The sequence below is a fragment of the Haliaeetus albicilla genome, chromosome 2 (genome assembly GCF_947461875.1).
Source record: "Haliaeetus albicilla chromosome 2, bHalAlb1.1, whole genome shotgun sequence".
Taxonomy (NCBI): domain Eukaryota; kingdom Metazoa; phylum Chordata; class Aves; order Accipitriformes; family Accipitridae; genus Haliaeetus; species Haliaeetus albicilla.
Window position 1 is genome coordinate 70130561 of NC_091484.1, and position 18098 is coordinate 70148658.

Genomic DNA, 18098 nt, shown 5'->3' on the forward strand with positions numbered 1-18098 from the left:
ATCTGGATGTGGAAGATATTGATTCAGTCACAGCTTTGTCATCCTTTGTTGTCCTCATCATGCAGCCGAACCCAGCTTTCATTCCACATAGTTACCTAGGCTGCAGAAAGTTCAAGTTTGATTCTCTAAGAAGTACCAAGCTATTCAAGCATCACTCAACTTGAACAGTAACTCTAGCAGCAAAAATTTAAGACTTGCTTTCTTTTCATCTCTACTTTTTCCTCTCCTTAAACTCCCTCCTGCCCTTTCCTCCAAGGCATGGCCATTATTTCTGTGGTTGGGAGGCCTGTGTGCGACCTGTTGAGACTGAGGTTCATTTCTGTACTCCGGATTGCAGAAAGTAGGCATTGAAATTTGGACCTCTCATTCTCTTAGCTGAATAACTTAACTCAGGGGCTTTTTGGAAGCGGGAAGCACTTCCTTTCATGGCAAGCCTGCTCTCCTCTTGCTTTGTTAAACTGTAGCTAGCTTTTTCATGGTCCTTTCCTTCCCTCCTTTTGCTGTACACAAGAGAGCAGGATTTTTTAGTTACTTTCTCCACACTTTACATATTTCTATTGCAACTTAAAAAAACCCTCTCAAGTGAAAGTGTGCATAATATTCTGGGACCGTACAATCCACCACTTAAATTAGCAGGTTAGCACAGAAATAGTTCCTGAAATGATATTTCCCCTCTGTTGAAGGTTATATCTTTTTTTGATGAAGGAATAACGGAGTCCTCCAGAACTTGCTCTCAGAATTACTCCTTGAGACAAGGGGACTGTAAACCCCAGAGGAGCGATTTGCTCTCAGATGTGCCTCGGGATGATTTGGAGCTTTGCAAATCCCAGCCCTATCACACTGTTTGCACAACAGCTAACTAATGCTGCTGTTAATGTGAATTTTATCTTTGAATATGAGCACTTTCGTAATCACTAATATGCCATCGAGTTCTTTCAATCAGCAGAAATATTCCGGGGTTTTAGGTTTGAGATTTTTGTGGTTGAAAGCAGACTGTCCATCCACTTTTTTCTTTAAATATCTGTGTCCAAAGAGGTAAGGAAAGGTATTAAATCTTGTTAGAGTCCTTTTATAGGGCTGTCAGGTGGTCTGGCTTTCAGCAGAATTTACAAAGTTACCTTTGCCTTCCAGGCAGCAGTTTATTTAGTAGCTGAGAAAGAGTGTATTTACTAGACTGTTCTTAAGAGTATCCACTGCATGGTACTTTCTGGTTGGATTAAAAAAAAAATTCAAGTTTAGAACATTGTTGTTTTCTGCTTCTTATGGTGTTTCTGTTAAATCTACAACATAAATCTACAAAAAAATATGCTTTGTGTTTTATTTACAGTTGAGGATTTACTTTTATTGTATAATGTTTTGTGGCTTACACACTACCAAAAGCAGAATACCACCACATACTCTTTTTAAAACAATCTGTATGCACTTTACTTACTTCTCTTAATAATACATTACTTCCAGAAATAACTCAGCCTTTTTTTAAAAATTGTATTTCTTAATTTTAAATAACTGCCTTAAAAACTTCCACATGCCTATTGGCCACGTGGATAAGCAAGACTGAGGGTGGCTGTAACTGCATAGCACTGTATTCCAGATGAAGTCAAATGGATCTGAAAGCAATAAATTTAGAAGGTGAAGAGCTTGAGCTCCAGGACTGATCCCTGAGCACGGAACTGTCCACTAGATGCCACTATGACTGCTCCGAAACGGAAATCACCCTGGACTACTGAGGCTGCACAGAGATAAGCAAAATAAAATGGTAAAAAGGTTTTAAAAGTTTAACAGGGGGAGATTGCCTCCTAGGAAAGCTGCATTCTCGTGGAGCGCTGCAGGTTTGCAATGCAGTTAACTGTGACTGCAAGCAGCAGCTTTTGTGACAAACTGCTGCAGTGAGACTTGTAAGCATTTGCTGTTTGAAAGCATTGGAGTAGTATTTTCAAAACATTGCATGAGAAATGACACTGTAGAAGCCACTGTTGCTCTATCCATATGATCTCTACCTTGCTTGTAAAGAGAATTTTAAAGTAGAGGTATAAATTATGAACAAATTTTTTTAATAAATGGAATATTAAAAATATGCAGTTTGCTGAAGAGCTTACTTGCAAATGTTGCATGTGAGTTTGTGGACTACGTCTTCCAAAATAAGCCTCCCTCCTGGTATGCAACGTAATGTCCTCTTCAAGGAATGGTAATGTTTAAGTTTTTTTTTTTTTTATTTTTGGAAAAGGGTTTTGAAAACAAACACCTTACTGGAGAGAAGTAGCAGGGTGAGCAGAGTAAAATACTTTAACAATCTCCTTCATACTTCCTAAAACATTTAACGTCTGTGACCTTGAAGTCCAGTATCACGAGACTTTTGAGATGCAAATATTATGCTTCCCATTGGAAAATGACTTAAATATTTCCGGTAGGCAACTCAGGCTCTAACCTTGGGTTATAAGACATCAAGCACTGGCCTTTTTGTTAGTCCTGGACTGCTCTTGGATCCTACAGCACCTTAAACCAATAGCTGGGGGAAGGAGTCTGAATAATGTCCATATTCAGTGAGAAGGAAGAATCCTTTTCTTACAGAAGGTTAAGTGGCTGAAGAATGATGCCCACTGAAAAGTCCGCAGAAACACTAGAGGAAGTTCTCTGATTAAGTGCAAGAGCCCAGATGATACAGTCCAAGGTGGCAGCAGAGGCCCTTAGACACACCGCTGGGCTGTGGATTTTCTTCCTACAGTACGACACAGGAGCAAAGCGCAATGCCTGCAATATGGGGCAAAACTTATGTTTTACACAAAGCTCTATGTTATAATCTTGTAATGATTGTCAGGTGATTAGGGTGAGGAAGCTGAAGCGTTGGTCGATCCAGGTATGTGAGCTGTGCCTGTGCCTGGAAAGCCGCTTCTTTTCTGGCTGCTGCAGGAAGTTTGAAGAGCAGAAGAACCGGGTTGCTTCAAAGCATCTGCTCGAAGGCTCCTTTGCAAAGGTCACTTGTCACTGCCATGTGAAAATTTCACTGCATGTAGATCTAAATAATTAATTACTGCAGAACACAATCTTTTAATTTACATCTATCAAGCTTTCATCAGCCTGCAGACGAGCTCCAGTGTCTCTACCAGTCCTCACAGCTTTGCTCAGTAGCAAAATACACTCAACAAGAACTCATTCTTTTTTTTGCTGGGGTTATTCAAAACTGTGCCAAGTCTTGTATACATCTTAGTTTCAATTGTCAGATTAGCCATACTTAGTGGTTCTAGGATGGACATGTTTCTCTAGCCAAGGACAGCTTATTATATGCTGGGATTTTTTTTTTGTAGGAAACACTAAGAATTTCATGAATCAGCTGCCCACAAATAGTCTTGCCTTCAGGGTGAAGGTGGTCACTCAGTGCAAGTTTCCAAAGACTTTTTAGTACCTGTTAAGCGTGTGATGCCTGTCTGCCATACCAAGTGAACATGCTGGTGCAATCAACTCTTCAAAACTGTTTCAAAGTAGAGATTTTTGTGCTCTCCTTTTACATAATTCAGTATCTAGATGTCAGTCATGACCGTAACGTGGTGCTTCCTTCCTCAGTAGGTAATAGAGGTCATAAATATCCACCAATTCTTGGCAAATGGGCAATAATAATGAATTAAGATGGGAGTTTTCCGTTTGCTTCTAAACTTCTCTCAAAAATCACCTTTCCAGAACTTGTGTTTTGACTTGTTCAAGGTTTAATCTATCGGTTGTAATTTTTTCACTGGAAGTTGATAAATATTCAGTGTAAATACATGTTCCATAGTTCAGGGTGTTGTCTCTAACAAAGGAGGTTCATCTGCCACTATTTGAGATTTATTGGGCACCTGGGTTACGTTAAATTTGTGTCTTTTGATCTTAGCACCTAACTTTGTAATATATAGTTGTCGAAATTCAAAATTTTAAATAGCAGCTTGTAAAAATTTAGGCTTGCATTTTTTCTCAAATATTAAACCTATTAGCAAAATAGCCAAATACATAAAGAAGCATCTCACTGTCTCCTTGGGTATATTATTCTTCTGTTTTAGTCTCTTCTTTGGAAACAAACGTAGAAGCCGTGTAAAAGTCAACATTACCATGCTGTTAACGCAGATGTTTCCAGGTCTAAGTATAACTTGTAAGATATTACTATGGAAATTTCAGATACTACTTTTTGCTAACGGTTAGCAAATGATAGCACTTTAATAGCAACCATATGTGTATATTGATCAGTTGTCTCAGCCTTCCCTCATTCTGGGCATGTGTAAAGAGCAGATGTCTTTTGCATATTACGTTCCTTCTCAGAATACAATTTTAATCAAAGTTCAGTATGAACACACTCTGAACAGCTACAGGCATGCAGTGGATGGTGGTTATTAAAGCATCACTCATGCTTTGAACTTCCTCTGCTGTATGACATTTACTGTAAAATCTGGGAGCTTTTCCATTTTTCTTTTTGCTTCATGACAACTTTGGGCAGCTCGCTTGTCAGAGGCTGTTAGAGGTCAAATGGGTGCGTGACAGGGTGCTCAGACACCAACACGCTGCAACAGCCCCGCATCGCCCTGCGCCAGAGGTGGGTGCAGCTGGTCTGGAAAGATGCACTATCTATTTACCCACTGTAAAGATCTCAGTGGGTTTGGGTAGTTCGTGGCAGACTAAGCTGGACAGTTTGTAAACACTAGCTGTAACTTAAGTGAAAATGAGGTTTGTGCTGGACCAAAGCCATTTCTGAATTTGGGCCACATCTGCCAAATAGATTTCTTGGGAAGAAAAAGAGGGGGAACTTTTACAAATATTTTTTTTTTTGTAAAATGGCTCTCCCTTGCCTTCCCCCCTCCCACCCCCCCCCATCTATGTAATTTTAAGAAGGTTTGGTTAAAAGGTACCCTGAAAATTGAACGCTCAACCTCAGTTTAATTTTTTAGGTTTTAAATCTTGCCGCAGAAACCTCACAATCAAATAAAAAAAAAAAAAACCCAAACAAACCAACCCCAAACAAATAGAAAAACTTAGGAAAATTCCTACTTTTTAAAAAAAAGCTACTGAACTGAACTATGAAATCTACTATTTGCACAACTCCAGTCCAACTGTAATCCCCACTATAAAGACCCTCTGTAGTTTAGAGATGGTATTTGCCAACCGCTCCTTGGGGCATACTACTCCTTCTCCACTCTCCTAGTACTGCATTTAGCAGAGCAGAGCACTATTTGTGATTGCAGCCTCTTCAAAGCTTATTATGCCCATATTTCAAGTACAAAAGCCAAAGTAACTTGCAGTTTCTCCCTAAGCAGCCCCAGCGTTTTGGGATAGATTGTATAATGCAGCTCAGACTCATGCACTAACTGTTAATGTTAGAATTTAAATAGGTTTTGTTCTATTCAAGGGCAGTAGGCTAAAGGTTTCTGAAAACTCTGGTTTTAGGAAGAAAAGTTAGGTCTCTTTTAGAGTTTGTGTGTGAATTAGCTTTTGCATCCATGGAGATATCTTTAAATGATACTTAATACAAAAAAACTTTAATTCGTGCTGAATGTGTATGCTCTTCTGGACTCTAAAATAAAGTTATATTTATCTTTAAGGTATGTTATCTTCAAAAAATCACAGAATATTAGCTGTTTATATAAACACAGATTTTGTCCTAATTATTTGTCACCAGTAATGGTGCTATTCCGAAATAGCTATTTCAAGTTATGTTTCATTTTGAACAATCTTGTTCTCCAACACGGAAATGTTCTTCTATCCCTTTCTGAATCAAGACCTTATTTATTCCTGTTATCCATCCATTTACAAGTGACTAATATTTATATACTTTGCTTATTTCCAGTGCAACAGGTTTTTAAATGGAGATGAATATTTTAATCTGCTGTTAGGCTGCTTTATACATTATATGGCAGAAAACCAAAGCAGATCTGTATGTGCGGTTTCTAAATTAAACCTAGTTTCCAATAACAAAATTAGAGTCAGAGGTAAGTTTTTAATTTGGATTAACTTAATTTGGCAGTTGTAAGTGACAGGAGGATTGGAAAGGCGAAGAAAGAAAAAATTGGCTAATTTCAATGAGGTATTTGTGTTTAACAGTGAAGGCTAATAATGCCCTTTTTCTGTATCCTGGATTGGTTTATTTTCTTTTATGCCATTATTTGTGTTTAGTGAACAGCTGGGCCAGTAGTTCCCATTTGTAGTCTTTTAGCTCTGTGAAGTAGCAGAGAAAGTAATGGACGTTTGCAAATTAATACTTACCGTTATTTTCTGCTAATCTGATGTAGCTATCCTTTTTGAGCATAGATGTAATATCAGAGCAGAAGTAATTACTCTGTTAAAACTAGTACTGGAGTAGAAAATTTTGCTAATTAAACTTGTTGCATTTAAATTGCTTCCTTTGGATCACTATATAGAAGAGAACTGTTTTGAACAATAAATGAAACCACTTTCTTTCTCAGAGGCCTAGAATTGCAGATGGTCAGATTGTGTGTGAAGCACCTAGGCTCTGAATTAGGCTTTTGTATGAAAGAGAGAAAGGTAATTTGAATGTTTGAACTCCCTGTTCCTCCCACACATACACAGGAAGCTTGTCTCAAAATGAACAATTCTCTAAATAAAGACTAATAAGAAGCTAAATTAATTAGAAGGTGTGATTTGAAAAGACATTGATGAGAAGAGTCTGTCATTTTAGACAAATGGAATGGAGCTAAATAAATTAGGCCACATTAATATCTCATTGTTCTGTGAGCAGCTTTCTTTTATTGCATTCATTAGAGGGTACTTCTTGAAATGAGCCTTTACTAGCCATTACGGATTCAGTTCTCATTTACCAATGCCTAACACGCAGCTTCTGCATTAAAAATGTTTCAGCAAATCCTCATAGTTTTTGCAAATTAATATTTATATTTCTGGATGCTGCACTTTTCATCTGCAACATAGTAGGCGCTGAACATTAAGGTTTTTTTCCCACTGAATTGTCAGTAAAGAAGTCTTACATCAAAAGATTTGGGAAGCAGAAGTCTGAAATGACTTTATAAAATAAACTGTATGCATAACTTGTACAGTAGAATCTTCCTCCAACTAATATTCTTTCCAGTATTTATTTATTTTGATAGAAAATACCCTGCCTCATGACTTCAGTAGTCCTTTGATAGCTTTTTAATGTGTCTTTTAAAAGGTTCCTTCAGTATATAATTAGGATACATTAGAAATGCGCATCTCATCACGCATTTCTTCCTCTCAGAAAACGGAACGTATATTTTTCCTTTTCTTTTTCTCTCTCCTGCAGATGGAATATTTGGGAGATGTCAGCGAGTGCCAGTAATAGACATCTATAAATATGACATTTCACCCCCTGTTCTTCAGCGCCTAAGGATCATCCTGGAGAAGCTCTCACACAGAGGTATAGTAAAAATTCTGGAGTAGGGTTAGTTACACTGGGGGTTACAATTATTTTGTGCCCCCTCGGAGGTGATGTCTTCAGAAGTTTTCGAAGGCAGTGTGTTTCAGGCCTGGTAGTACAGACTTTATAAAAGTAGAAAGCCTTCTGACTCACTGAATCTGCAACAAGGAGTTGGTGAAGCAATTTCAGGAGAGGTGCTTCCTCCCTACATAGTGCGTGTCTGTGACTGACACTCTATACAATAACATTTTAGCATCTGTGATTGCTGGTGTCATATAAATAAATCAGTGGGAAAGAAAAATAATTTGCCATGTATACTTTTGCACCACAGCATATTTCAGAGTGCATGGGCAGAAAACAAAACTTCCAATTAGCTAGAAAGAGTTCTTAACTTTCTAATGAATTCAGATAAGTAGAACTGCTCTGACTTCATTACAAGCTGCATCTACTCTGTTCCTTTTAATTTTTATTCAGCTTTCTGAAGTTAATCTCTGTGCTTTTTCCAAAGCCAAAAAGGACGTTCTAGCTTCTGAATGGCATAACTTGAACTAACAAATCAAAACTTGGATAAAATGAAAGCCAGTATGGTGAACAAACTTTTTAGGTACTAATACATGAAAGAAACCTCTGCTGTAGACAGCCACAGGACCAAGAAATCTTTGTAGTCTAAATTGTTCCAAGAACATTGTTGGAACAGTTAATTTTGCAATTGCATCATCTGTGTGCGTGTTTGTTCCTAAATATTTTCTAGTTACAATCTCAATTACAAACTAGTAATACTGTATTAGCATAATGCTAGTTTAATTGGGAGAAAAAATTGATTTCTTCGAAGTTCATGACTATGCTTAGAGGCTGGACTTCTAGTTTGGAAACCACTGATTTAGAGGTTTCAAAAAATTTCTAGGGATTTATTTCCTGTCCAGCAGCCCATCCAAATGAAGCAAACTCAGCAAAACTCGATTGTAGTAACTCCTGGCTGATTAACAGTTATGTGTGAATAGTACTTGTGGCTCTTTCACTTGTCATTTTCTAAAGGCTAAGTTATGCAAGCAAACTTAGAAAAATACTATTTAATCAGGGCAACATTGTATGAGTGGAAAAGCTAGTATCTGCTCTCTGTTTGAATATAATGAAGAAGGGGGGGGCATATTCCTTGCACTAAGACACCTAAATTGATATCTAAATTGATCATGCTTGCATGGACAGCCAGCACTCATTTACATCGCCTGAATATCAGTGATGAGTCCTATGTAAAGCTTCCTTCACGGGAATGTTGGAGGTAAAAGGCCTGCAGGAGCCCCATGCCCTTCTAGAGGGGCACATATAGAGGCTGATGGGAAACCCTAGGTCACCTCAGAAGATGCTTACCTGTCTCCATCTCCCTGACTACCATAAGGTTTTGGTTGGTTCAATGGAATTGATGTGACCTCCCCCTACTAAGAGCTTCCCTGATCAATAAACCAGCCCTTCCTAGGATCTCTGTTACCAGCAACCCAGCTCCCTGGATGTATCTGTTGCAGTAAACTGCAGTATGCTTCTTTTAAGGAAACTTGGGCACTGAAATTTGGACTTGTCTCATACTTTTTCATAGCAAGAGAATGACAAGGAACACACAGCTTGAAACCATGGTGAAGAGTGAAAGCACTTTTGCTTTTATCTTTTCTTACTCATGACATTTAGAGGTGCATACACAGATGTGTATATGCTTTGAACTGATATAAAAGTTTTGCAAGCAGTTTTTGTGGCCTGTAGGTATCCCAGTGAAAAGAATCTTAAATATATCTGTAAAAGATAATAGAATGCTAGAACACTTTTGTTCAAATGATTGATGTGATAAAATCACCTTTTTTTTTTTTTTTTTTACTTTTTTTTACTCTCAGTATCCTTAGCAAATTCTGAAGTGTTTGGTGAGGACAGAAATATGGAAGGACTAGAATCAATACGGGCTATCAGCTTAATGTATTACTGACAGCAGATTGCTCAGAGAAGACTCTGCTGTTTGCTAGTGCTATCAGATGTAGTACATCCAGCCCTTAGGTTGTGTTTTCTGGCTGTGGTGGTCACTTGCACAGTTAGTACTGTTCTCCTGCAAAGTGTGTGCAAAACATCATGACCATTTCTGCAGTATAGGTTAGCAAGACATTGTCAAGACCACACAGATGTTCCATGTTCCAGGTAACTTCAAGAAAGGGCTTCCTTTTTTTCAGAGGTCTTACTTCCTATATCTATATGATACCCTGTTCTTCTTGTCCTCTCCAAAAAGTACTGGCCAGCTCCACTTGGTGATGCCCACTTTCCCTGGAAAGGATAGGGGACAGCATCTGCTCTCTCCTTTTTGTAAACAGCAGGACCATTTTCTCTTGGAACACTATATAGTAGGTCCCATGATAAGCAAAACTTTTAGTAATGTCTGTATTGAACACTTTCTACTTTTATTGGATGTAGATACAGTTCAGGACCAGATATTTTGGAGGTCATTAACTTGAGTGGTTTTCTAGGTTCTTACTTATTTATTTTTCTAACGTGACTTGGTTTTTCTTTTTTGTTTCCTTCCTGGTGTCTTCTTGCAATATTACTAATCTCTTCTTTTTTTTTTTTTTTTCTAGCAATACTCTGTTGACATCTATTTCCATAGAATTAATAAAAAAAATAAAAATCCATAGAAAGCCTTGTAAAATTTACATCCTCTTTCTTTCCTGTTTGCTGATCACTTCTAAGTGATGCCTATATTTCAATCATGGTCCAAATGGAAGCTTGTATGGTCAGGTGCTATAAAACAAAGGACAATGTGATATGAATAGCAAATATCATTTGTGATTCTGCCAGCTCGAAATGTTTACTACAATAGGGAAGCATAGGACAGAGGCTTAGATGAGTGGCACACCTGATGATAATCTGTTTAATAAAGGACTTTGACTAAAATTGAATTCAGATTTCATAATGATGCAGTTTTTATGTCTTCTTTACACATTAAGTCTATCTTTGCCTACACTGTCTACTAGTAGATTGATGATAGAAATGAATGCCTTGGAATATTAGATAGTTTCCCACAAAGAAATGATCTGTTAGCATTCAAATACCTTTGTTCATGGCATTTTCACTCACGCTGTCTTTGAGTCAGTCAAATCTTTCAAAATACCCTTCATGAAGAAGATTTTTCTGAAGATTCAGGTTTTATAAATGTGACTGTCTATATGGGAAAAGCCCTTCTCACAGTTGCTGAAAAGTGATGAATCACTTTCTGAAGTTGGTAGTACTATGATTTATAATTTATGAGGAGTTGAAACATTTCTCATTGTCTGATAAACAGGACAATCAAAAGGATGCTGTTTAGATAGGACTAAATCATTGGTAAAGGCAAATGAAGGAAGCGTCAACACAGCAGGGTGAATGAGTAGTGCCTGAAGGAAATGGAAATACTTATCCCTATGGTTGGACTTCTGTGTCCTTTTGTCCAACTTGGGAGAAGATACTTCTTGGACTATACCAAGAACGGTAAATTATCTATGCACTTCCCTGTTTGAGCTAAAATGCACAGAATACTTTTCTTTTTTTTTTTTTTTTTTTTTTTACTTTAATGAATTAAATAGATTATAAAATGTTTTGTTTTCTTCTTGTTCCAGCAATATTACTGCAAAGGCAAAGTGATTGCATCACTAAGATTGTGGGAAGTTTCACACTGATGGTTGACCTATAAGATTAGGAGCATGGAAAATGAGATAGGAGGACTAATCATGGTACATTATAACTCAAGCATGAATGCATAAATGGTACTTGAAATATCAGCATAAGCAATAATAAAAGAGAACAGTAGTATTTCTTGACTTGCTTACTCCAGGAGGGATTTCAATTTATTTCATAGAATAGTTTCTAACCAGTGATTCAGTCTAGCTGAGAACATAACATGGTACTAACTCTGTGAAAACGCAGCTGCCATAGCGATGACCATTACTTGACTAAAGAGGTCAGAGATGGAGCCTGGAGGACACACTTCCTTAAAGACATCAGAACAAGGGTATTTGCTCAGCGTCACAACAAGTGGCCACCTCACTTATGATTCTGCCTCTGCGAGTGGCCACTGTGCCTGTTTATTGAAAAAAAGTAAGGAAAGTTCAAGCATTTTGCAGCATTTGTACCTTCTCAGCATTATGTGCTTGGTGGCATAGAGTTCTCCTGAGGTAGAAGTTCTATTTTTGTGTTTGCTGTATGCCCTGTGGACACTGTTTCTAGCACAGTTCAACAGGACACTGTGTTGTAAAAACAAAGCATGGTAGACTAATAATCAGTAGTTTAGCTTCTGTCTTCTGTTTTACTTAAGTTTTAACTAAATTACGGCTGTTATCACTTTACTGCAGGAACCGTGCAGCACGACTACTTAAAAAACAAATCTGATAAATGTTTTTTGGTTTGTTTATGTAAGTTGGAGTCATTAATAATGATTCCTGAGTACGCTTGTTGCTACTTAATCTTTGCTATAACCCCTTCTTGTTCAAAACTTTATTTTCAGGGAAAGCGATTTCTTTCACACTGTTATGAAGGAAGTCTTGCTTAAGATATTCAAATATCAACAGTATTATTAAGAGAACCAAAAAGAGTAGGATACGCTTTTAAATTCATTTAGCAAGTCAGCAAGATATTCTGGAGAGGCTCATGGGCTGTGGAAAAAGGCAACAGACTTACAGACTATTTGAAAAAAATAGCACTTTTTTCCTCTTGTTTATTTTCTTTGCAACCCAGGAAGCTCTTGAGCAGGAGAAAAAAATACTTGTGCTGAATTAATTCTAACTAGTTAAGTGTAAGGTGATTAATATAACTTCGCTACAAATAATATTATATTCTTACAGCAAATTTGTTTTAAAAACTAAAATGATTTACAATCTGTTAACTTGAAAATTGAAATGAATGTGACTTGTCACATGCAGCTTGTGAATTACGAAAGGGTTGCTAAATGTTTCAGTCAGGACTATTTTTCAAGGCAAAGTATCATTTGTTACTGCAAGGAAGGTAACGGACTTGAAAGTGAACCTTTATAGGCTCAGTTTTGAAATAAACTTAAAAGGAATAATGCAGTTGTTGCACACATTTGCAAGGTGATTATCACATCATTATGGAGGTATATAGAAAGATGAAACCAGGAGAGGTAGAAGAAAGCAGGTTTTTCTTTAAATTTAAATATTGATATAAAAGAAGGCAAACTGTTCCTGTGGCCTTCAGGAAAAAAAAAAAGTAAGTTTTACTTGAAAAGAGCAGTGCATTTACATCAAATTTCCTGGGCATCAGCTTGCTTCAGACATCTGTGTACGGAGCAAATTCTTTTCCTAGATGGCTCCTGATGCCAGGAATTGAAGCATAAACCCCATGACATGCTACACTGGAGGAACTCAGCTGGGACTGGACATATTTACCTTCTCCCGGTATCACTGTCACGCTGCCTTAACTCTTTGGCTCAATGGACAATAATGCACTGAAAAGGTTGCAAAAAATTCCTGCCCTTGTTAAGTGCTAAAGCACCACTGATATTTTTTGGTCTTCAAAGACCTAAACAGAACTTCAGAAAACTAGGAATGAGTTTCAGAAAAAACCAAAAAGATTTATTTATAAAGCAGCAAAAAGAATACACTTTGAAATCCTTTTTGGCACACCTGTATGTTGCATAGCACAGAATTAAAAAATATAGATTTTTTTTTTTTTTTTTTTTTTCCTATTTGGTTCCTTGTGTGGCTGCTCTGCTTACCAGACATAGTCTGATATGGCATTGACTTGCTCTTTGCCATATAAGACATTTGTGAAAAATGTTTTCAGGAAATTGGTATTTATGAAGAAAGTATTGGCATTCCAAAAATTTATTATAGGAGCAAAGCAGATTCTGTGTATTGTGGGAAAGATATTAGAAAGTAAAGAAGAAACCTTTTTTATATATATATAGTTTTATCTGCATTCATAGCACTGTTGTGTAAAGCTTTCCAATTTCACATCATTTGAATATTGCTTTTATGTCATCCCAATAGCATCATATTCCTTTTGTTTAAAAAGAATGATCAATCAGAGCTTTTACTTGTGTTTTTGATAAAATAACACATTAACTAATATGTTTGATAGAAAGGAGAAAAGGTCTGCATGTCTCCTTTGTGTCATGTTTCTGTCAACTAGCAGCGACAATTGCTGACTGGGATCAGGATGTATCAAATTCTTTGTGGCCCAGATAACTTTACAGCTCTTCTTCCAAAGCAAACATAGAAATTAGTGATAATATAATGCAAATATCAAAGGCTGTCAATCAGTTCTTGCCTTGCCTCCTTTGTTTTTAAGATCTCTGTGGCACCTCATGGATTTTAACCTCTGCTTTAATGCTCAGCATTTTCCGTTAAGCTCTGTATGCTGGCTCTTGCACAGTTTGTTCTCTTTCTGATCTTTGAAACTTGGAGACAGTCTCGTTTCCTCCTTCTGTGGAAGAAGCTAAAGAAGTTTCTTCTTGTTCCTGTTGGACTTCACTGCGCAAGCTCGCCAGGCTTCCTCTGGATGGCCTTGTTCTCAGCATTAGACTGAGCAACAGCTCAGCAGCAGAAAGTCTTCGTATTTGGGTTATTCATTAACATGCTGCCCTGTTAATGAAGTCACATGTGGCTCTGAACTTCATTCTTATTTTCTTAGATCATTCTTTAAAAAATTAACACCTTCCACAGGACTACTGGACTGGGCATATACCGGGCTTGAAGTGATATGGGTACATAATATGTTTTTAAAACACACTTGAAACTGCAGCAATCAAATTGCAGTTCATTATCAGTTGTTCCCACACTTGGAATGTCAGCAAATATCAATTCAAGCATGAGATTACCTCTTTAGCTGCTGTATTCTCTAATAATGTTACTTTTGGAGACTGTGAATAACAATACAGCATAACCAAACTAATTATACCATTTTGTACAATTAATCTATAATTATAACGCATTCACGTATTCAACAGAAGACTTTTTTATCACTGCACTACCAGTGTTTTCTTCCTTATTTGTTTATTACTAAGGAATTTGTTTTCCTTTTCTATTTCTACATTAATTGCATTTCCTTTTCTACAGCTTTTATCTCTATGTGGCCTCACATTCTTTTAAGTTATCTCTTAAGGACACCTAGCGTTTGACATTTTTAGCTTTATAATAGGTACTCTAAATTCTGAAACATTTAGGCTTACTTTTTCAAAATCATTATTTTAATCTTGTTCACACAAAACCTCAATAGGTAGATCGTGTCCCTCACAATACACCATAGTATGACTCAAATTTTACTTTGTTTTAGTAATCAGTATGATTTCCCACAAAAGTTCTTTTTTCCCTTTGCTATACAGAATATATATACATTTTTTTGGTGTAAGATGTTTTCATTCTTATGGCTTTGGCAGAATACTTCTTAAATATCTTTTTTAATTCCACTTTTGTTTTCTTTCATACTGATTCTTAGCATATACTCACTGTATTTTGCAAGTTGCTCCTTCTGTTTTGTTTTGCCTGTACATGTGTGTATGGTCACAGATAGGCAGTGCAGTTCATGATAATGAAATCGTACTTTCCCTCCAACACTTGTCCATTGCTCAGTTTTTCTTTCGCAGCTTCTCAGAGTCTTAAAATTGCAAAAAGGACTTTCCCTCCATTTTTAGTCTTTTATTCCTATTGCTATCTGGTTTCTAATTAAGCACTGCACAGACCTGCTCTGCATATTTAACTAAAGTATCTCCAGTCTTTTAGGAAAACTTTGAATATTTTTCCTCTCTTTGACTTAGCATATGTCAAATATATAGCTATTAAACTACTTTTTTTATTCTTTACCCCATTTTGGGAGTTGTGGGGGTTTTTTTTGAATGCAGTATTTTCACATTTCTTTAGCATAGTCAGATAAGTGATTTTCTTTTCCTTATTTTACCTCCAAGCTACCCTACAATGCAAAACCTCTGACTCGGAAAGAAAGTGTAAGGCTGCTGAGCCTGCAATAATTTAGAAGCTTACCTTTTTTGTTCCTTTTAGTTTTTTGTAGCTCCGCTTGCTTCTGTGAAGAGGCAAAATTCCTGTCTGAGCATCCGCTAGTTGTTTGATACATTCCTAGGAAGCTGTGCTGAGTCTTTAAATGCCCCTTCATACTTGCTATTCTATTACTTTTTTCTTTGTCTGATAAAAAAGTGCTGTTAGACATGGAAGCACTCTCTGTCCCCCTATCACTCTCCCTTCTAGTAGTTTTTCATCTGTGCCCAGTTTTAATATTATTTGACCAGACTTGAGCTTTGCATGTTGTAATAAATATCATGAAATGCTTTTCTGGCAAATCACGAGCTATGCAGGGGAGCAAAAGGGGCATTAGTGTCACTGCTGGCCTAAAATCAGCTGTTACCCGTTTGTTTAGAAGCAGCTGACTCTTGCATATGTATGTTACAGCCAATGCATTATTTCTGTTTTTTGGAGCTGTTCATACCCAGCCTGTGGTTTACCCAGCTGACAGGCCAAAAAGACTATCTGAGACACATGGAGAGGAGTCACAGATACTGCAGAAAAGTGCAGGGGGGGTGAGATCAGGCAGGGGGAGAGCATGTGGTATAAGGGGATAGCATAGGTGCTATTCTGAGCCGAGAGAATTGTACCAGACGCATGGGCTCAGGGTGCTGACAAGCCTTTCTTATAACAAAAGGAACTGACTAAAAAGGCAATGGGTGGAGGGAGAGGGACTGTAGGGCTTTTTTCTCCATCAGGCTCTAGCCAGCTGACAAGCAGCAACTGATTTGCATCCGAGTGTCCCAGATCTGGCCCTTGAGAGGGCTACTTACCCTTATAGATACTATCACACTGATTGACTTAATTGACGGCACAACTGAAATGTTAAAAGTATAAAACAATCTAAAAATAATAAAAGGTAGTTAGCCTTAGCCAAGAATTTAATTCCATAATCACTGGATTTTATTTAATCATGTTTTGTGTTATTTTTTTTTTCCTCACAGTAAGTGCCTGGTTGGTAACACATTGGAATATCTTTGCTGTACTTGAATGTTAAGAAACAACCATGGTGAACAGAAGTCTGTGTTAGTTGTGGAGGTAAAGGAATGGAAGGAAGGTCACACGTAGTCACAGATGAGACCCGTACCTCTTTCTGTGCAAGATCAACCGCACAACTTGACACTGACTGCAGCTTGTCTGATGTCTTGGCTACTCAACTTTCTGAGTTTCCAGGCAGTTTGTATTTGCTGAGATATTCCAACCAATATATATTTTACAAAAGATTTTTTTTCCTCTGTCTTCAAGGAGCTATTATGTTGCCATTTATTGCTATATTTGCAAGGTGAGATCTTTTGGCAGGGTATTTTTCACAAACTTTAAATTCCACATTGGTCCTCATTGAGAGCTGTTAGTTTATGACCTTCATGGTAAATGACCAATATGCAATATTACATATCTGTCCATAGTGAAAAAGACTTTCTGAGAAATTACTAGGTTATGTTACTGTATAATTTCCTTTAGTGTTGTCCTTACGTGAAAGGTTTAACTACAGGTCAAATAATTAATGTTAAATAAATGGAAGTGTTTAGAGGAATCACAGAAGCGCTGGTTAGATGGACTTCTGGAGGTTATCTAGTTCAGTCTCTGGCTAAAAGCAGGGCAACTGGAAAGTATATCAGATTGCTTACTTGAGTCTTGGAAACTTCCAAGGAATGGGATTTTAAAGCACTTTGTGTTTTACCCCAAGTTTGACCTGTTTGGCTAGCTCCTGAGAGAAGAGTTTCTTGCCATGTCCAAACTAATCCTTCCAAACTACAACTTGCAGCTTTTGTCCCTTGTTTTATTATCAGCCAAAAGTAGGAAGAATTTGTCTCTGTTGTCTTTTCAAATACCCTCTATGCTGCTGTAGGCTGCATTGGTGGTGGCTAAGGTCCACCCAATAGCCACTTCTTCACAATACAAAAGCAGCTCCTGTGCCATCTCTTCTTACTGATCATGTGATTCAATCAGCTTGGTAACCCTCTGTTGGACTTCCTCCAGTGTCTCAATTTCTTTACTGAACCCCCGTTCAAGAAATTGGGTCAAAAAATGGACACAGTAATCTAGATGTGGCCATCCTGCTGCTGAGTAGAGGGGTGTAATACCCTCCTTTGAACTGCTGCTTATTCTCCTACTGTAGCCCAATATGGGCTAGTAGAATCACTTCTATTTTATTATTTTTTAGTATGCCAGGAAATCAAGCCAAGAGGCACTACTTGGGCCACATTACCTCTTTCATAAACTATTCTTTGAATTAAAGTAAGTACTAAGTTGGGGAGCATTATTTTTCTCCATTGTTCTGAGAGTTGCTTATGCATTTGGTACAGATGCTTTCTTCCCCTCCTCTATCCCTTCCTTAGTAGCGGAAGAGTAAGCACATGAAAAGACTCTAGCACTCCAGCTCAGCTTTTTCAAATAGTTTGATGAGTTTCAGGTCTTTCCACATAGGCTCTAGCCAAACTATGTTAATTTCTGATACTGTTATAGTTAGTAACATTCAAAATAGCATCAAACATCAAGCTTTTTATTCTGTTCATTGTTATTAAGTTTTAGGAGGTATCCAGCTAATAGTCACATTTAAGATGTTAGAGGGATTTAATACTAGCCAATACTGCAAAACAATGTAAAAAAATCCCCCATAAATCAAAACTCTGCATGATCAAAAGGTCAGTTATTTTGTTCAGCCACATACCTTTTCTCTTTGCAACTCTTCATGAGATAGG

At 37.4% G+C, this 18098-nt stretch overlaps 1 protein-coding gene across 1 annotated transcript in view; it reads left to right on the forward strand.

Moving 5' to 3' along the window:
* Window positions 1-18098, forward strand: part of PTPRN2 (protein tyrosine phosphatase receptor type N2) — a 664689-nt gene that overhangs the window by 162357 nt on the left and 484234 nt on the right. The window contains 1 exon segment of the mRNA XM_069799855.1: window positions 7250-7363. Coding sequence (XP_069655956.1) covers window positions 7250-7363 — 114 coding nt within the window.